The sequence below is a fragment of the Elgaria multicarinata genome, chromosome 3 (assembly GCF_023053635.1).
Source record: "Elgaria multicarinata webbii isolate HBS135686 ecotype San Diego chromosome 3, rElgMul1.1.pri, whole genome shotgun sequence".
NCBI lineage: Eukaryota > Metazoa > Chordata > Lepidosauria > Squamata > Anguidae > Elgaria > Elgaria multicarinata.
In genome coordinates, this window is record NC_086173.1 from 102,482,146 (window position 1) to 102,504,238 (window position 22,093).

Consider the following 22,093-nt stretch of genomic DNA (forward strand, 5'->3'; position numbering starts at 1 on the left):
GATAGATAGCGTGTACATATTCTTATTTGATAAATGTATGCTTCACTTGAGTTCTCTTCTGTAACAGATCAAATTCTGTATTTATTCCTGCCTCCTGTACCTCTTTCTCCTAGAAGACCAATGATAAATATTGCTTGCATTTTCTTCAGTAAGAGGATTTTATTTCAGTATAATGTGTTTCTCAGAATGATACAAATCAAGAGTTTGTTGCAGCTCCAAGAGGGCAATTCAAATGCAGTGTGTTCAGCTTAGACGTTTGGCACTGCTTTATGGATTTGTTCAATCATAGTTTGAACTGAATATGGTTATGGCAACATTTATTTTATTTTTCTATTTCGGAAAATGCTTATTGTAGCATCTGTTTATGGACTTGTAGGTCAGATGTTCAAACATGGAACTCTGTTGTTAACAAATATTTTTGCAAGCAAATTAGGAAATAACTAACTTAGATGCCACGAGGGCATCTAAAATAGGTTAGAACTATTTTAGATGTTTTTGACAACAAATGCTTTGAGCCTCAGCCAGCATGGTCAGGAATTATAGAAGTTGTAGTCCAAAACATCTGAAGGGCACCACTCTGTGGCCTCTGTAATATTACTATCACTATATTTCCTAATATGAACCGATGCAATATAAGAAAATATTTTAATGCTGCTGCTTACATTCTTAAATAGCAGATTCTTTGAGTGTATATAGTTTCCAAATCTCAAAACATTGTTCTGAAATTTCTGGCAGCTAACCAAAATATGCAATAATTTTCTCAAGCCCATTGTACACATTTGGCTTGGATGTTTCAGAAAGTCTCAGAATTCTTTAATACCACATTGAATCTCATTCTATATTTTCTCAATATGCGCATTCTTGTAATATTAAACCTTTTTTCAATTAAACTATCTTGACCAATCTTTTCTAACTCTGCAATATCACCTCTTATACTAAGAACTGTGTAAAGTTTTATTTTTGCCCAGCATTTTTACCAATCATGAGTCTTAACGCTGCCATGCAATCTACATTAAAATGCCTATGCATTTCAGGTGTGCATGCACACCATCATCTATGGGCTACATGCAAGCATCACAGAGAAATATGTACCATATGTTATATAGATCTTGATGGTTCCAAATCTTCTAATGGAAATAATTTTTCTGGTATTGACAAACAGAATTGAAGGCAGAATTTTCATGAGGGTTGCAAACCAATCCTATTTCATATGCCTGACAGTAACATTTAGAAAATACTAGATAGTTGTTTGGTAAACTCTTTACCACGCTAATCTCCTCCACATATAAACCTATATAATCAAAGTAGAAATGTTTTGGACCTTTCTTTGATCACTATTTGTTGGCAGTTTGTTTAATTTGGTATAGCTTATCCTATTTTGGTGGTGGGTGCGTAACACAGTTGTTCAGCAATGTCACAGTTCTTTGTACTTAAAAGAATTCATAGACTTCTAACCCAGACAAGGTAAAGCAATAGTTGGTTGGCTTTAAAAATACTGAAGACATTTGCCAATAATCCTCTTTAACTCAGAAGCTGCTTTGTTTGAAAATTAAGATAGCTTTACAAAAATAGCCACTGCCTCAGCTAGATGACCAAGTGAGCTTCAGGGTCTAGCAGTTCATCTCCCTTATCATTATTCATAGGCCAGACTTCACTCTGGATGTCTTAAGAAATTGTGCCAGAATACTATTTGGAGCAGCACACAGCTAAATCAACTGGTTAATTCTCTCACTCCCTAGTGATTCAGGTAGGCAAACCATAGCTATGTGGAATATAGTGTTTGTTTAACTAGGCAACATGAGAAAGCACCATGGATTTCAGGAGGAGAAAAGGTTAAGGAAACACGAGAAATAATACTACCAAAATCTTAAAATTCCTTGATTTTGATTAATTGCTCATCCACACCCACAGAAAAAGAAAACAAACACTTGTGTTTCTTCCCCAAAAGTCTTAAGAATATAAGAATTAGCTGCAAGAATATAAGAATAAAGTCATGTACCTACCTTTAATGTATGAATGACCTAAGAGTCAAGTAACATTTTAAAGTGGTATTATGCAGTGATCTGAATCAGATTCCATTGGCATGTTACATTTTGTAGCTTTGCTAAAACTATTTTTAAAAGTACTCATGTGAGCAGAATGTCTATAGTTCCACCACAGAATGATTCTGCTTCCTCAACCCCTATCTCCAGAAAAAAACGTTGTATCTGCCCTTCTCTCCATATAAATGCTAATAAGGAAAATGACAGCTATCAATTCCAGAGAAAAGACCATTAGTGGAATATGCTTGCTCCATCCCAAACCTTGACAATAAAAGGCTGTGGGATAGTGGCTAGTCTGATTCTTCCCTTGATTGCAGATCTTCTCTCCTTCCATAAAATTCAAAGCAGTGAATACTGTTCATGTGTCTGTATATATGGGTATAGAGAAGACATTGCAAACAAAATAAACCAACTTCGTAAATTGTCATGGAGTTCTATATTGTCATGTGTTCTATTTAAAACTTTTTAAGGTAAATTGTACTTTTCAATGGCTATACATACAGTTAGCCTATGAAAGATTAATGTTAGCTGGAGAATAAAACAATCAGGTTCAAGGCTACCTGTATGTATTATTGTATTTTAAAGTAGGTTGATAATTTATCCAGCTTCTTTTTATGTAATTTAAACATTTAATTCCCAGTCTCATTGTAGCTTTGAAGAAGTGAATAGCTTCTGTGCATCTTTAAATGATTGCAGATCTATTTGTCTGAGAAATGTCAGGCTATGTCAGCAGAAACTGAAAGTAAAATTGGTCATTAATTTGCAAAGATTGGTACAGTTGGCAGCATGGTGCTACCATACTGTAATGAACCAGGTTTGGGGTTTGTGTTTGAAGGGAAGGAGATTGCTCGGAGTATAGATTGTTAAGGTAACTGGGAGGGGGGAGTTGGGGGAAGCATAGGATTACAGTTGGGGCAGTAGTAGGAATTTTGTCAGTGGACAGCTGGAAGAGAGAGAGGGAGGAATATGGAAGGCAGAGGGAATTAGGTTGATGGGAGTGGATTTAGGAGTTACTAGCTCTAAACATATTAATCTCAGACTACGGTTTACTGTGAATTTGTTTTCATTGTTCTAAACTACATTTAAAAGGTTTCAGCATGGCTGGCTAATGACAAAACATTTTTAATTTAGTTGCAAGTGAAGTCATTAGGAGATCATTATTCACCATTCACAATGATAAATTGTCACAGTCTTAAACCTGGTTTACATGAAATAACAACCCACAGTATGGGTTGAGTATAGATCAGTGGTTCCCAAAGTGGGCGGTATTGCCCCCTTGGGGGTGGTGGGATTGCATAGGGGGGCGTTAAGAGGCAAAGGGATGGCAGGGGGCGCTAACAGGCAAAGGGGCAGCAGGGGGGCACTCAAGGTGGTCTCTCCAGAAGGTCCTAAAACCCAGGGACCGAGCAGGAAAGAGCGGCAAATTCAGCTGCTCTGCCCACTCTTTTCCTGCCTAAGAGGGCCCAGGGCTTCTTTCCTGCTGGAGCCACAGCCACCCGCTCGCTCCCTCGGCCAGAGCTGCTCCCTCCTACAAGCTGCCCCGGCAGACCTCTCGCAATAGTTGCTGCACAAGGTGGGAGCAGCAGCCGTGTGGCGGAGAGGAAGGAGCATGTGGAGGACAGCGGGTGGCAGAGCAGCTGCCAAGAACAGCAGTCAGCCGGCAGGCTGGGTGGGGAGCAGGACTGCTTGTGCAGCTGCAAGGTATCACCAGGCTCCCTTCCCCTGTCAGGAGTTGCAGATTGGGGCCATCTGCCCTCTGAGCTGCTGCCCTCCTGTCGTAATCAGCCCGGCAGCTATTGTGAGGCTTGGGGGGAGGGGGGGTTGGAGAGAGAGAGAGTGAGGCTTGGGGGGAGGGGGGTTAGAGAGAGAGAGAGATGCTGTGTGCCTGTGTGTGTGCTCCCACCCCCGAAAAAATCTGGACTACAACAGGATTGGGAGAGAAAAGAAAAGTGGGAGGTAGAGAGAATTGCATTTCCCAAGGTCCTTCGTGGCTAAAGAAGATTCAGCAGCATCTTTTTTCAGGATGCTTGCTGAAACAATTCCTATCTGCCCTTGCTTATTTCAGGGTGTCCAACCCCCATTTTTCAAGCATTCTTTTGGTAAACATGGTATGTGTGTATCTTGTGTCACCATAAAAACAGAGCTGCAGCACAATCCTAAGTATGTCTTCTCAGAAGTAAGCCCCACTGAGATCAATAGAACTTACTCTGAGGTAAATGTGCATAGGATTCAGCCTGAAAATGAAGAGGATGAAGAAAAGACAGGAGAAAATTAATTGTAGAAATAGAATAGCAAGGTAACTGTGGGATATTTAACCATATTTAAAGACAATAAGTACAGTAAAATTAGTGCCCCTCTACTTCAGTCCCAGCCAGATTTTCCATAGGAAAACTCTGTACCAGGTGGCAGATAATTATTTTAAAATTTTAATTAAAATACATTATCCTTTCCTATAACAAAATGGTGCTAACTCCTAAGTAAGTGTGTTCCACTGAAGAAGGAAATCCTATTTGATTCCTATATTCATGCTAGTGTGACATGATAAGTTAAAGGCACAATTTTATGCATGTTTAGACAGAAAAAAGTCCTTCAACTCCTAGAATCCCCTCTAAATGGGAAGTACCCACCCCAGGCTTCCTGAGGGAGGGAGGGAAAAGAGAGTGAACGCCTCTGTTTGCAGCCAGTGTGGCAGGGCACACCAATTGGATTTTGAATAAAGTATTCAATTAATTGTTACTGTTTTGAATTTTATTGTTATTACTTTTGTGAACCGCCCAGAGAGCTTCGGCTATTGGGCGGTATAGAAATGTAATAAATAAATAAATAAATAAATAAATTATCTTCCTTGGTGGGTCATTCTGAATAATGATTTTTATAGTGTAGGGTAGGGGGGTGCTGGGCATGAGTTTGTGGAACCAAGGGGGCGGTTAACTGAAAAAGTTTGGGAACCACTGGTATAGATTACCATTGGATTGTTGGTTGTTATTGAATTGTGGGTTGTTGTTACACGTGAACCCTACACTATGGTATAACTGTGGATTGTTAACCACTAACAACCTGGGAAAGAACCCATGATTTGTTTTCAAGTTGTGAATTCTTGGGTTGCCATTACATGCGAACCAGGCCTAAGACTGTGACTATTTATTACTGTGACTTCACTCACAGCTAAATGAAACAAGGGTAGGGGGCCTATTAAAATGGTCCACCCCCAGAGGCTAATGGAATCCAATGGGTGGTCGATTCCAGAAGGTGGTGCTGGGAGGTTATTGCTCTGTGCTGTGGCACTTAGGCCATGGGTTCCACAGGGCTCTATTTTATCCCCTGTGCTGTTCAACATCTACATGACACCACTGGGAGAGGTTCTCCGAAGATGGACTGAGGTGTCATCAATATGTAGATGACACTCAGCTCTACATCTCCTTTTCACCAAACTCAGGTGAAGCAGTGGATGTTCTGAATCAGTGCCTGGGTATGGTAATAGACTGGATGAGGACCAACAAACTGAGACTCAATCCAGACAAGATGGAGGTACTGTTAGCGGATGGTTCATCTGTCCGGCTAGGAGATGTTCAACCTGTCCTGGAGGGGGTTTCACTCCCCCTAAAGGATTGGGTTTGTAGTTTGGGGGTGCTTTGGGATCCAGAACTATCACTTGAAGCACTAGTGGACTCAGTGGCAAGGAGCACCTTCTATCAGCTAAGGCTGATATACTAACTGTGCTCTTATCTGGACAGAGATAGCCTAGCTACAGTTATCCATGGTCTGATCATCTCTTATCTGGATTACTGCAATGCCTTTAGGCTGCCTTTGAAAATGGTCCAGAAACTTTAGCTGGTACAAAATAGGACAGCACGATTGTTAACAGGGACTGGCCAATAAGACCCCATTACGCCAGTCCTTTTCCAGCTGCCAGTCCAGGTCTGGACCCAATTCAGACTGTTGTATTAACATTCAAGGCCCTAAACAGCTTGGGGCCAGGTTATCTGAAGGAACGCCTCATATGTACCTGCCTAGACCCTAAGATCATCTTCAGGGGTCCGTCTCCGTGAGCCCCTGCCAAAGGAAGTCAGGTGGGTGGCTACCAGGAGGAGGGCCTTCTCTGCTGTGGCAGCCCAGCTGTGGAATGAGCTCCCTAGAGAGGTTCACATTGTAAGCCTATGCGGCAGGGTCTTGCTATTTACTGTGTAATCTGTACAGCACCATGTACATTGATGGTGCTATATAAATTAATAATAATAATAATAATAATAATAATAATAATAATAATAATAATAATAATATGCCTTTAGACTCCAGGTGAAGACCTTTTTATTTTCCCAGTATTTTAACATTTTACCATCTTAGTCTTTTAAATTTTGCTATTTTAAATCTGTATTTCAAATCTCTGCATTGCTGCTCTGTTATATCCTGGTTGTAATTTTATATTGTGGTTTAAGTTTTATACTTTAAATTGTACTTTATGGCATTTAAATCTCTGCATTGTGCTAGGTTTTCCTCTGGTTGCAATTTTATACTGCAGTTTTTTAAAGCCATTATATTTTATATTGTATTTCATACTGTATTTTGTGTTTTTTATTTTTGTGAACCACCTGGTTATTGGGCAGTATAGAAATGCAAAAATAAATAAATAAATGTTTTGTCATTAGCCATCAACTATATAAGATCAATAACATAGGACATATCTACACCTAAGGGTGTAGAGGGAGGGAGGGGGGAGGATCACGGACTTACCTGCTTCTGCGATCCTCCCCCAGCATCTTGACAGCCGCACGACATCCTGGAAGAGAAGACGGACGTCGTGGCTGCCATTTTTTTCTCCCCAGAACGGAGATGGATCACAATTGTGCTCCAGCACATGTAAGTTAAAAAAAACACCTTGCAACTGCTCCCCATCCCCGCAGACTGCCCCCACACAGCTCCATGCCCATTTCCAGAACCCCGCTACTTGCAGGGAAGAATGGATGACCCAGGAGCAGCAGCCACAACATCCTCACTTCTCGGGATGGTCCCGGGACCGTGGAAATATCGGGAAATCCACGGTCCCAGATATCCCGGGGAAAGTTCCTGGTTGTCCCAGGTTTCCCCCCGGATCCCCTGTGCATCATGTGGATGCACAGGGATGACCTGGAGACAACCTCGGGATATAGGCATGGTGTAGACATGCCCATATAGACAACCTGATCAGACATATTAGTCAAATATATGGTTATACTAAACAATCATATTTTAAATGTTTAGAACTAGAACTTTTGAATAATCTTTAAATGCAAATGAGTCACAAATGTTTTTGTATTGTTGTTGATCTGATTGACAGGTCATCTTTAAAAAGCTAGACAACACAGATATTTTGTTTTATTTATTTAAAAAACACCTTTTTATACTGCTTTTTGGCCCTAACAAGGACTTCCAAAGTGGATTATGTAGCAGAATAAACCCAAATGAAGGCAAATACCATCAGATAACAAAAATTAAAACAATGACTTAAAATCAAAGGAGCAAAGTTAAAACTTCCATCATATAGTAAAAACCCTGAAAAGCCAAATAGAGTATTTCACTGCCTGCCCTACATACCAGAAATAGATTGCTTCTGTAACCTTCTTTTAAAATCTTGTAGAGAACATATGATGCTACCTTAGGCAGAATCAGATCATTGGCCCATCTAGCATAGTATTGTGTCCTCTGATTGTCTGTGGGTCTCCAAGGTCACAGATAGAAATATTTCCCAGCTCTGCTGTGAAACACAGAAATGCTGGAATGGTATGCCTGCAAAGAATGTGCCATTGACCTATGAACCCTCTGCAGTAAAGGTGGGAGCCCTACATGAGTCATGAAAAGAGGGCACAATGAATGATTAATTATATTTAGTTACATTAAAAATATTAAAAGTAGTACTACAGATATAAATGCTCAACCTTTGGACATACAATGATTTACAACAACAAAAATGCCATCTATCCTTCCTATCTGGGGTCCATTGGCTTGGCTTACTGGGCTCATTTTGTGCTTGCCATTCACCTCCCTGCTATGAAGTACTATGGTGTACCAGAGGTTGGGTCTTCACTCATTTATACTGAGGTCTGGAGAAGATCTGAAGATTTATATTGAGATTTGGAGAAGATAAGAAATAGTGAGAGATTATCTTACTGTTTCTTACTGTCACTAATGGAATGCCTGCTGATGGACATCCTTGCCAGAGGTCATGGGGACATTACTTCTGGTGAGTGGATGAGTTCTTGTTCCCAATCATCTGTGTATATCCAGAGTTTCAGAAGTCAATGAAGCTTTAATTTTATTAGTTTAGATGATGCTGAACTCCAACTTCCATCAGCCCCAGTTAACATGGCTAATAGCCAAGGATACTAGAGTTGTAGTCCAAAACATCTGCAAGACACCAGGTTGGAGAAAACCTTTCCTTCCTTTGGCTGAATGAAATTTGTCAATTTAAAGATTTCCAGATTGCTCTGTCCATATCTTGTCAAGCCATTGATCCAATGTAGGGCTTTGAGCAAATTTCCAACAATGTGCAACCTCAGCTTTTGATGTAGGCAGCCGTGTAATCACACATATATGTGTTGAGATCTGACATTATCCCTTAAGTTCTTAAATAAGAAGACTAAAGTGTAACATTATGTTTAATCAACACAGCACCACCATAAGTTTAAGAAACGATTCACACTTGATGTTGCAGCACAAGTGTACCAGTGATAGCTATGAATGAAATCTTTATTGCTAAAAGCGATAAGCCATCACAATTCGACATAATAAAAACAAAATAAATAAGTTAAAAATGGATAATTGTGATGGCTTATCGCTTTTAGCAATAAAGATTTCATTCATTAAGATAGCTATGTAAAATGTCAAGAGGAGAAGCACAACTCCAAACATACAGTAGACGTGTCAAGGAGCTGCCTGTAATTTTCAGTACCGATACTACTTCAGTGGATTTAAAAGATATGGCTTGGAGGTTCGTAATGAAAAAAGGCCTGTAATATTTTATGTATCATTTTATATTTTACTTCTCTTAAGCAGACTTGCATGGGTTTCTGTTCTTCAACACATTATTGTTTAATAAAGTTATAAATGATTTCTTCACTGTGTAGATTATATCTACATGAAATAAAAGACTGTACTTTTTCAGGTGCAACAATGAAAATGAATGGTATCAGATCCATGAAAACATCATTCGCAAGTCCAGCACCAAATATACAGCACCTAGCTCAAACTATGGTAATTTTTAATTTTATCTCTATTAAACATACTTTGAGACATGAATTATTTAAAAAAAAATTTATGGGAGAGTGTATTTGTGAGTAATGATAAATTATCCATAGCCTTCATCACATGTTTTATAGTTTTACTTTCTGACTTTTCAGACCATTTCAGGTTAATGGCTTATAAATCCTTCTTTGGGTACTCAACAGTTTTTTCCTTTGCTTAATTGGTAGAGTATGTTTCTTTCCCAAGCAATGTCTGTTGAAGCATACAATTGCCCCAGGGTTACCTCCAAATGTAAATATAAGGCACCTCTGCAAAACAAATTCCTGCAGTTACTTTGTTAAAATACTCAGGGTTACTCAGAAGTTGAAGGAATCGTATTTAGCATTCTCCCATGGTGCATCCCCCCCTAAAAAAAAGCTTATGCCAGCAAGACCTAGTGCCCTGTACACTCTTTTGAAATAAAGCCAGAATTGTATTTATTGTGCCTGCTTAAAGTGGCTTTTAAGTGCTACAGCAGATCAGACCACAGGGCTAAGAAAGGAACTCTTTCCCCAACCAGAGAAATCGCTTCTTTAGGAGCAGTCCCAGGTCAGGCATCTACAGGGATGGGCAGGTACGGCAGATCCCACTTCCATCAATCCAGGAAATGCTGCAGCAGTAAACTCAGTAGGTCCTACCTGTCCCGGTCAGCTTCCTATCATAGTAGGCATCACTGTCACTCTCTGGATTAGAAGTGCTCTGAATACTTGGAGGGGAGGGTTCTTTATCTGGAGATTCCCAGTCCAGCTCCCCAACTAACAGGTGCAAGAGAACAAAGGATGATCAGGAAAGATCTCTGGCTAGTCCAACAGCAGAAGTAAATGGGCCTACACCTGAACAGTGTCTGGAATTTTTAAAAATATGTGGGGTTTTTTAAAAAATGATTTAAGTTTTTTGCTGTTTTTAATTTCTTGTCTTTGATGTTGTAATGTTTTATTGTTTTAAATTGTTAACAATTGTTGTAGAGCCACTAAAGGATTTTATTATATTATGCAGTATATAAATATTACTAATAAATGCATAATAAATAAATACACTGCACTGATGTCTTTTTAGCAGATATTAATAATAAATTGAAGAATAATCAGGGCCCCATAGTAAAGTTGGAGTGTTTCTACCTATTACCTCTTTCTTCCCTTCTTCCTTCCTCAAAATTTCTGGAAAAGGGTGGATGGTTGCAGGAAACAGTTTAAATGGACAGGGAATTTTCTTGATTTTTCATGCGACTTCTAAGGTTCTTTGGAAAGGTACTGGGCTAGAAATTGCACCTGTAATGTTGAGAGATGGAAATTGTATATGTGTGTGTTGGAGATGTCAACAACTGTGTGTGTCAGTATTTAGATACAGGGCAGGGATTGTGTAGTTGTTGGTTTTTTTGGTATCAGTTACTCTCTAAAGCAGCTCCCACCCAGTGCAGCATCCACAGTTGCCATAGCACCCACAGGCACTTCCAATGGCACACACAGGCATATCTAATGGCTCCCTCAAAAGGGCCCCCCAACATGGTGCCCATGAGCACCCAAAAATATATATTTTTAATTTATATCCGTGGATTTGCATCACAACAGTTAAAGCTGCAGGAGCCCTGCCCTCTTTTGTTGATTGACCAGATATCCCCGTGTATAAACAAAAGGCAAATGGGGAATCCTGTATGGGTTACTCAAGAGAAAGAACCGTAGTTGTTCTGTCTCTATGAACATAGAGTTCATGGACTCTATGTGCAGCCTATTCCATACCCTTTTAAAGAACAGTTAAGAGTTGCCTACCCTTGCATTCAATTAATCCATATTATGAGATGCCAGTATTCCCATTAAGCTGCAACTGCTTTATGGCGTAAGGACAACTACACAGTCATTCTCTGAAAGTCAAAATTGCCCATCCTTCAACATGAAATTTTCTGACTGCATGCCAATTTTTTAAAAAATTAACTGCTAAAATATTTTAACATTTCTAGTGATAGGTATTAAAGGGAGAAAGTTAATCTATATGCAGATGCACATAATAAATTTATATCACGCCTCCAGGAAACGTCTTTATGACTTTTAATAATTTTACTTTGGGCTTTTTGCAGTATCAGTCTTCAGAAACTGCAGGTGGACGATATGAAATAACTAGCAATTACAGGAGAAGTTAAAAATCCTTTCCCAACCCCCAAGCCCATTGGCACAAGAGCTAATAGTTAGATCCAAAAGATCAGTGAATTTATTGGAAAACCTTAGGAGAATTCAAAGTGGTTCTGTGGTTTGGATCACAGCTTCAATATGCTGAACTATCCGTGTCATTTTATGAGAGGGATATGAATTAATGCTATAGATCCTTCAAGATGCCATAAGGTGTGCCATTCTATGCTTTACAGCTGCTTAAACTAACTTAAATCATAATACCATAATGAATACATGAATAAAATGGACTAAGCACATTTACATGGGACTAAGCACATTTTTGTTGTAGAAAAGGTAATTTACCATGCAAAGTAACAAAGAAACAGTAGATTGATCCCTCACCCCCCAATTCACATTAAACTCTTTTGATCACCAGGCAGCTGGCAACCTTCCCATGTCCCATGCCGAGCACATAATTACAGGTGGCAAAGGCGTTGAGCTTCTCCAAGCAGTCCCTGCCAATAATGTGGACTGGTAAGCACAATTGTAGCTTCAAGGCCCCAAGGCACTACGGTGAACTCAAGGGGTGCACTCTCAAACCCCCCAAAATAGATTCCAGCGTTACTGGTATCATTCTGTAGGTTTTCCATCCCTCACAAGTTAATTAAGTGCTATGCTCTCCCACATCCACCTCCCCTTCCTCTCATTTTAAAAAATTATTATTTTTATTTTAAATTATTTTTAGACCAGGGAAATTATTTTCATTTCCATGAGTGTGTAGGACAGGGTGGGGAGAAATGGCCCAAATAGAAGTAAGCATAAGAACATAAGAAGTGCCCTGATGCTGGATCAGACCGAGGGTCCATCTAGTCCAGCACTCTTTTCGCACAGTGGCCAACCAGCTGTTGACCAGGAACCAATAAAGCAGGACATCGTGCAACAGCACCCTCCCACCTATGTTCCCCAGCAACTGTTGTATATAAGCTTTCTGCCTCTGGTACTGGAGGGAGCATAGAGCCATCATGGCTAGTAGCCATTGATAGCCTTCTCCTCCAGGAATTTATCAATAAGAATATGAAGAGAAAGTGAAAACGTTGAACACAAACTTACAACACAAGGGTTTGCTGTTAGGAGAATGAAGTTTCAACCCCCTCTTGAGAATAAGAGCAGAGTACAATGTTTTTTTGACAGTGCAGAATCTCCCCTAAATATTTAAAAAGAGATTATTGTTCTACCCTTAGAAGTCCCTTAAGAACTCTCTTAATCATGATTGTGCATCCTGTTCCTGATTTTGGTGGACCACATTCTTGTAAAGGTAGCTGGATTCTTTATGTATACTGAAACCAGCCATGTTTTGAACTACCAAAATCAGAAGTTACTTGCCCGACCTGATGCTTGACTAAGGCCATAGCTAGACAGGGCGAAATCCCAGGGCGATCCCCGGGATCGTCTCTGTGCGTCCACATGATGCACAGGGGATCCTAGGAGCAGGGAGGGATCTCGCCCTCCCCCTTGAGCATGCTTTTTCCATGGTCTCGGGCTGATTCCGATACAGCGGAATGTGTGTGCAGGAGTCGCAGTTCGTCCCAGTTCCTCACGGTTCCTTGCATGGAGCCAGGACCTGCGCACGGGAAGGAGTAGGATGGAGGGAGCCAGGAAATTAATTTAAAATAAAGAACCCTACGTTTTGCGCACGACCGTTCGTGTGCTCTTCTTTAAGAAAATAATTATCTAAATAATTGAAACTACATGTTCTGTGTATTTTAAATAAAAGCTTCTTAAAGTGTACCCTTTTTCCACTTCTGCTCTTACAGTAGATAAGCTTGAATTGCCTCTCCAAATCATTAATCTTCATAAGATCATATCTAGCTGAGCTGGAGTCTAGATATACATTGTATATTCTATATATTTCCTCAATTAATTCTCAAAAACCATGTCAAAGGTGCCAAAAGTAGTAAAGGAACAGTATCCAGTTGAAATAGCAGTTCAGGAAGTCAAAGTTTGGAAGTGATTTTGGTATCCAGCTCATTAACAGTCTGACACGGTTTTTGATAATTAATTGAGGAAATATATAGAATATACAATGTGGATCCAGTCTCCAGCTTAGCTAGGTAAGATCTTGTGAAGATTAATAAACTGAGGAGGAATATGACATTAAAAAATATATCTGAAAACTCTATGTATTTCAGCCTTCCCCAACCTGATCATCTCGAAAGGTTTTTGACTATGACCCCTATCTGGTCATGTTGACTGGGCGTTGGGAGTTGTATCCAACACATCTGGAGAGAACCAGCTTGGGGGAGGATACTGTATTTAACAAGAATCGTCTGTTTCTATACTAAAAGGATAAAACAATTGCCAGCATTAGTAAAAATCACATAAATGAGGTGAAAACACCATAGCCAGTAACAACCATCCTTCAATAGAGACAGATAATAAATGATGTTATCATGATGTTTAAAAGGCCCATCAAAATTACATCCATTTACTTTGCCTTTCACATGGCCATGAGCTACCTTCAAATGAGTGTCTATATGATACCAATGCACATTTTTATTTTATTTTTCTAAACTGCTTCAGGATTTGTTCAAATTAGAAGTGGTAAATAAACATTGCCAATAATTCATACATAAATGTATTACAATGTTCTCCTCCAACAAAACAATAAAAGAAAAGCAAATGGGTGAGGTAACAAGACAAAGGTACTGCTTTGAAGCCAGTTTTCTGTTCCAGCAAAACCCGTGTTTTCCAGAAATCATCTCTAAAGAAATTTTTAGAAAATTAATTCGCTCAAATTGATTTCCCATAAATAGGAATATCACCTCCAAATCATTCCCCCCCGACTCACACACACAAAACTACAGCCCACACACTGCCAACACGCACACAAACTACACATACACTCTCAGGATCATCCACCCCAAAACACACTCACTTACACCCATTCATAGATAAACAACCACGCACCCCATTCACCTATCACATAAATACACTCCTGCCCAAGACTACTGCTATGCTTGCTTTCACTGTCTCCCCCTTCCCATTTCTCTGGGCAAATGAAGGGGATTTTTACATTCACCTTGGAAATATTCTTAGCAGCAGCAAGGGGTTGCAGAGAGAGGGGTGGATTAGAAAAGTAATGGTACAGGAAAAGTCCTGGGGGAGGAGAGGTCCAGACAGGTGGTGGGCAATTTTATATTACCTTTGGAAAAATTCTCAGCTCTTTGTAACTGCCAGGATAAAACTGTCTCACCTGCTGTGCCCCTTCCTAATAAATTGATGCAGTTTTTACACCAGTTTATTTCTACAATTTTCCAGATGGCTATTAGATTTTTTGTAAAAAAAAAGAAAGAAACCATTATCAATTTGCTGATATAGCAAGTTAGTAATAGGATTTTTAAAGAAGATGCTGCTTAAGCTTAATGATGAATCTCATTACTACACCAGAACTTACCTTTGTTTATCTGTTATGTCTTCATTAAACACGCCTGTTCTGTATTCTGTACCAGAATTAAAAATCATTCTTCTTTGCTTTTATTGGCTTGTGCTTATGCGGGACCCTGATAAGTACAGCAACAGCAAGGCAATGGGAGGGGCTGGAAGGGCTCTTTCTGGAAACATGGAAAAGAGCCCTCTGAGCCCCTCCCATGCAGCCACCTGGGCCTTTTCTTGCCCAACGCCATTGCGCCAGCCAAGAAGAAGCCTGCATGAGCAGAAGGAGGAGCTCAGAGGGCTATTCCCAAAAGTGCAGAAAAGAGCCCTCCAAGCCCCTCCCACGCAGCAATCTGGGCCTTTTCTTGCCAGACGCCATTGCGCCAGCCAAGAAGAAGCCTAGATGGGCAGTGGGAGGGGCTTGGAGGATGCATTTCTGGAAATGCAGACACGCGCCCTCCAATCCCCTCCCGCGTGGCTATTCAGGCTTCTTCATGGCTATCGCTATTGCATCAGCCAAGAAAAGACCCAGATAACCGCACAGGAGGGGTGTGTGACTTTCCCGGACGTTACAATAAAGAATGAAATTTTCTCCAGGACCCTTGTTTTACCCCCCATTTTCTGGACCTGGCTGGGCAGAGATTAAGTAATTAGTTGCTTCTTATTGGCTAATGAATACAAGTAATAATATGAGAATCAGGCACATTGTTGGTATACTTTTACTTACTGTGTTCTTTTCAGTAATTGTAGTGGATTTTTGAACTGACACTTTGTAAATGTTGTTGCCACATTGATTCCTGAAAGTTTGTTGTTGTTGTTTTAAAAGACAGATACAGTTGTTCCTTTTAAATGGGAACCGTTTCTATTACCAAATGAATGCAAAATTTAGAATTATGAAAAATGTAGTTGAAATTGGTCTTTAGCATATCCAGTGCTACTGGAAATAAAATACATTGTGGAGAAAATGCCTAGCCAAACACTTCTTCCAATACGACTATTTACTCTGTATCTTAGAAATGGAATAACACATTTAAAAGGCATACTCAGCAATTGATACCTTACTGAATCTTTATAAAGGGTTTTGTGTTGTATACCAATCATGGGTTCCTAGGTGGTGCTTCTTTCCTCTACTTCTTTCCTTTTCTCACAACAAGAAAGTGAAAGTGAAAGAAGTATAGTTTTAAGCTCTTTTCCTTCTCTCTCTCTCTCTCTCTCCACTTCCTTTCTCTCCACCAGTGTGCACACATGTGCACACACACACAGCCCCTTGCAATCCCTAAGGAAAGGAGGACCTATAAAAGACCAATAAAAGAAAATGCCAGCATTTTCTGCTTTTGCTGAAGTTCTAGAATTACTTCAAAGGGAATCTCTAACGATTTCTTCTGCAAATTATTCAGACTTTTCTTGTTTCAAAGTTTGAATAGCTTTAGATTTTTCATCTGGACAGTTGCAGAAAGGGTTAGCTGAGTCGCAAGCTGCTTGAAAGAAATCCAGATAATGACAGTTTTACATTCTGTCTTCAGCATAAACCCATTTCCCCGCAGGTAGTTTGTATGTGAGTTGTATACTGGACTGAATTGTGAAGTTCTAGGGTTTGAGAAATTAGTTGTACTTCTTTTTTTCTTCTTTTTTTCTTTTTGCAGGACTTATAATTTCTCTTCAGCTTCTTCGTGGAGAAATGGAGCAGATTCGAAGGGAGTATCCTATGATCTTTAATAGAGGGATGGCTGCTACTAGAAAAATAGGTTTCCCAGATGTCATCATGCCTGGTGAGTGGATACAGTTATTTAGCACATATAATTATCGCTGAAGATAGGACAATAAGATGTTTTTTACATAGCCTGATAATGTTGGAGCAATTTAAATGTGACTTGTGAGAAAGTGCTCATTTTTAGTTATATACTGATACATGCATAGCAGAGCTATTTTAAGTTCAGAACTGTCTTTTTATATTTATTAAACATCCTCTATAGATGTCGTGCAGATTAATGATGCTTGTTGCCAAATTCCTTCCAAAGCAGGAGGAAAGGAGAGCAGGATAAGGAGGGGTAGCATAGTGTATGTGAAGCAAACTGCATGGTGGACTGGTTAGAGACCAACAGATGGTCTTAGGCTGGGGATAGTCTTATGCCACTCATATAGCTTTCGGCTACTATTCTGCTTCTAGTGCATCACTTTTTTCCTCTTTGCTGTTACTTGAAGTTTCCATGCACAAGCACTAGAAACAAGTCTAAAATTAGTAATTATTATGTTTCAATTAGTGAAAGGCTCTTCTGGCTGGTGTTATTGGAGCACATTTCCTCTGGGATCAATAGCAGGAGAGAGCTTATATTAGCTAGAGTTATATTAGTCACGAAAGCAGTTCTCTGCGCCCAAGGGGGCTTTAGACTTGGGGTTTTTTTTAACAGCAGCACCCCATGCTGCATGACAAAATGCTTTTGTAAATCAAGGGGGCAAAAACACTTTGAACAACTGACCCTCATGTCACAGCAAAGTGAAAGTAAAAACATTCTACCAAGCAAATACAAGCATGTTTGTTTAAACATTTTCCCCTTGGCTTTCCTCAGCATTCCAAGGCAGCTTACAAATTCAAATTCAATTAATAAAAAATCTCAAGTAAAAAGTACAACAGCTAACAAATTAAAAAAAATATCAGAATGTGTTATTTGACCCAAGCAGCTCTTTGCCCCCTCTGCCATTGTAGAATTTTTAATACAAATTTAATTTTTTTTCATAAGCAGAACCAAAAGACCTTCTTATTTGTCTAATTTGGGATCTACCATATCATTTTAATTATATTTTATTTATAACATTTCTGTACTGCCCAATTGTCAAAGCTCTATGGGTGGTTCACAAATATTAAAATTCTAAAATGCAACATGATAAAACATAATATAAAATGTTGAAAAGTTTAAAGCAGAATAAAATCAGCAACAGGGAAAGGTCTGAAAACATAACAACAAACATTTAAAAACAAAACTGAAGAACAAACAAGCCTGGGATTTGTTTGATGTTTTATTATATTTTTATTATCTTGTTTTTGTAAACTTCGTTGGTAATTTTAAAATGAAGGACTGTAAAGAATATGGTAACACTGGTGGTGCTCCAGTAACTGCTCAGAAAGTTGGTGAGATACATGAGATATTGCCAACTCTGTACAGCACCATGTACACTGATTGTGCTATATAAATATAATAATAATAATAATAATAATAATAATAATATTTAAGCAGTCCTATAATTAAGGGTGCAATTTTATGCATGTTTAGATTGAAAAAAGTCCCACAAATTGCATCATACCCTAGCCAGCATGGCTAGCTGGGGAATGCTGGGAGTTGTAATTGTAACACTTTTTTCTGTCCTAATATGCATAAGATTGAACCCTAAAATGCCTTAAATGAGGCCTGGACCTATTTATCATCTCTTAAATTTAGAATTGATAATTGAAAATGTGAAACTCTACCGAAATTGATAACCAAACATATGCTTGAGCCTTTAAGCAATTTGCTGCAGTGTGTCTTGCATGAAGTAACATTATTTCAAAATTGTAAGATTTATTTCCTAACGAGCCAATTTTAGTAGAAAGGATTGATATAATAAGCATCTTATTTTTCTGGAAATCATTCCTATTTTTGTGTCATGACAGGTCTAGGGCTGTAGTCCTGCACATAGTTGGGTGATTTAAATCCCATTGAGGTCAAAGGGCATTAAACCATGAAGAGAATTACAACTATTATTTTCATATACAGAGTGCTGCAGAGAAACATCTTAAAAGGAAAACCATAGTTGTCATCCTTAAAATCCTCACACATTGACTTTTTTAATAATGAAGACCAATAATGAGTGTAGTATTCAGTTATTGGGGGCGGACATTACGTATTAAGAATTTGTTTTCTTTTTAAATTCCAACAGCATGTCTATTGTTTTAAACAACAACAAAGAAAGAGCCATGGTGCACACAAGGGTCCCTTTTGACATTCGTTTCTTGAGCTCAAATCATGTTGAAAGCGAAGGGCAATTCAAAAGCTGTTTCTGATTTGGCATAGGAGTCTGCTGCTCGTAGAAAAGAAGCGGGGGAAATCCCACTGGAGTTATCCAAAGTACCTTTTGGTTTCTAATTTGTATCTGTCATATCTAGCCCTGCTCCCCTGGGTTGGAAGAAGGTGTTTCAAGTGATCAATCAGAATCAGACTCTGAAGTAGAAGAGTCTGCACCAGAAGCAGGCTGGCCTGTACAAGTGGGGGAGAAATCTCTCACAGGCTCTTCACAGCTGGCAGTGAACCCTCTCCAGAGCTTATCTCATCAAGGGCAAATAATACACAGTCAGTGAGAAGCCAACATTCTTCTGAGGGGGAGAGTACGGAGAGGTTAGCTGATCCTAGAGTACGCCACAGACTAAAACGGGCAGAGCTGAAGGAAGGTGAGAGAAAGTTGGCCCTGCTGTCGTCCCATGCGAAGCTGCCTCACAACTAGTCTCTCTAAAGTTAATGCATCTTGGGAAAGGGCTTTCCATTCTTCTTGAAAAGACAATTGTCTTGCTTAGTTTGCATAGTTTGCCTGGGGGAAAGTTCCTAGAGATTAGACTCTTCAGGTGGGAAGAGATGTTTATTGCTTGAATAAAACTTTGTAGATTACTTAGCAGCCCTTGTTATTGTCTCCCAAGAAGGCAGGAGGTTTTGAGAAACACTGCAGTATCATTTGTATAAGCACATATTCTGATCAGTCTACATTGCAAGCAAGGTGGTTTCTCCAAGTACATCTCTTCTCTTTACCACTTGTGAAGTATTCGGTCTTTTATTTTGAGTGTCTGATGAAAAGTGCATGCTTTCATCTTTTAACTATCAGTGGTATTTGGTTTTTATTTTTCTTGTCTAAATTTTCCTGGCTCTTTGTTTACTTTCCCTTCATTCTCTCCCCTTTCTTATGGCGCAGAGATGAAGATAGTTGGGTGTAAGTTTTTGCTTTACTGTGTTCTGTCCATTTATTGCTTGCTGTTTTCCCATTTCTACACCATATTTTCTCATTGGATGTTTGAACTTAATAAAGATAATAAATTAACAATTTTGCAGGGGGAGTATGTGTCACAAAATGCTTGCTTGAAAGGTTAGATCACCGCCTTGCACATTTTGACTGAAACTATTCCTCTGAGCTGTGCTCAGAGAGAAGTAGTTGCTCTCACCCATAGACTATTCTGCCCCCAAGTAGGGGGTATTTCTGAAAGGCGTTACCTAGGAAGATAGAATACAAGAGCAGGTTTGTGAATGGGCATCAAAATGGCAACACAGTGTAAGCAAGTGTAAAATGATGCACGTTGGGGCAAAAAAATCTGAACTTTAAGTATAAACTGATGGGATCTGAAATAGCGATAACTGACCAAGGAAGAGATCTTGAGTTTGTGGTGGACAGCTCAATGAAAGTTTCAACCCATTGTGCAGCTGCTGTGAAAAAGGCAAAATCACTATTAGGAATTATTAGGAAAAGAATAGAAAATAAAACTTCCAAGATCATACTCCTCATATACTGTACAAAATGATGGTGCAACCACGCTTAAAATATTGTGTACAGTTCTTGTGGTCACCGCACCTAATAAAAGAATATTGTAAAGTTGGGAAAAGTGCAGAAAAGGACATCTAAAATGATCAAGGGGTTTGAGCATCTCCCCTATGAGGAAAAGATACAGAAACAGCTGGGATTGTTTAAATTAGGGAAATGTCAAGTGAAGGGAGACATGATAGAGATGTACAAAATTATGCATATGCTATGTATACCAGTTGCTGGGGAATATTGGCAGGAGGGGTGCTGTTGCATCCATGTCCTACTTATCAGTTTTCCCTGGGCAGCTGATTGACCATTGTGTGAACAGAATGCTAGACTAGATGGACCTTTGTTTTAATCCAGCGTGGCTCTTCTTATGTTGTTATCCCTGGTCTCCTTGGTGTTAGATCTTTTCAATCTTCCACTCCTCCTAGTTCAGTAACATAGAGAGTATCTAGTATGTAGAGAATCTTTGAGCTTTCAATAAACAATCTAGACTATTTGAACCAGGACATATATTTTGTATTGATAAAACACAGATATAGGTATCCATCAAACAAGCAATTCAGAAAGGAAAATAAATGGGTTAAACATAACTTCTACTGCTCTGCTCTAGCTCTGCATTCATAGTATTGTGTTGAGCTTGTTCTAAATCTTTAAGTGACTAGGCTAGGATTCAGCTACTTGCATACTTATATTGGGTAATACGTCAGACAGCAAATCCCCAGGATGGGTGTTATCTGGCCTCTCCTTTATTTTCAAAGAAGATGCTAAAATAGTTTGGTTTTGGAACTTTTACCCGATTAGGCCCAGGAGGGCCAGGGCTCAAAATCACATACCAAGCTGGGATCTGCTAATGAGATACCTACTTGACTATGGGAAATCAGCAGGAATTTCTTCTTGAGCTTAATTTGTTGGGAACTTAATTTGTTGGGAACAAAGGTTACACAGAATCCCCCAACTTAATTTTCTAACACTTCAAAGAAATGGATAAGCCATCAAAATAGGTAGACGGTGATTGTTTTATACATTTAAAACACCTGTGAGTGTTTTCAACCAAAGTTCTCCCAGATGAAAAGAAGGGTGTTGGAAATCCACATTCCACAGGACTTGTCACTGTAAAGAGCACAGTTATGGGAAATGGCTCTTGTTCAGCTATTGGGCGGTATAAAAATGTAATAAATAAAATAAGTAAAAATAGGAGTTTTCAATAACAGTATGTTTATATGTTTACATAAAAGTATACATACCTCTAAGTTTCATGGTTATGTTTTTCAGAACATTAGGAACATTAGGTTGGAAGTAAAAGAACATAGCAATAGCAATACTTGAAAAAATTCATAGCTTCATAGCAAGAAAATATATTAGAAATTGAAGTTCCAGGGGACATTGTTCCCTAGTTGTAGGTGTGTTGTTTCAGGAATGTCTACAATGTTGAAAGAACACATAGTTTGTCCCTCTCCTGAAGATGTTTTGAGGGTGGTGATGGAAGAGGTAAATGACCTGAATTTGTTTTTAAACCAAGGGAGCTATGTTTTTGTTGACAATGAATAAATAAGAAGAGGCTTAACTTACTTATTAGTCCACATGTTTAAAATGCAAAGATACTTAAATATGAAACTGTTAACAAAATGGAAACTATTTTCAGTGAAGTCTATAGAATGAAAATATTCAGTTTCCATAGTCATGGCAATAATGTTTATTTATTTATTTACAACATTTATT

At 39.0% G+C, this 22,093-nt stretch overlaps 1 protein-coding gene across 1 annotated transcript in view; it reads left to right on the top strand.

Annotated features, from left to right (window-relative positions):
* Positions 1 to 22,093, top strand: part of DOCK3 (dedicator of cytokinesis 3) — a 243,919-nt gene that overhangs the window by 96,303 nt on the left and 125,523 nt on the right. The window contains exons 13-14 of the mRNA XM_063121109.1: positions 9,181 to 9,269; positions 16,477 to 16,602. Of these exons, the coding sequence (XP_062977179.1) occupies positions 9,181 to 9,269; positions 16,477 to 16,602 (215 nt within the window). The remainder of the gene's footprint in view (positions 1 to 9,180; positions 9,270 to 16,476; positions 16,603 to 22,093) is intronic.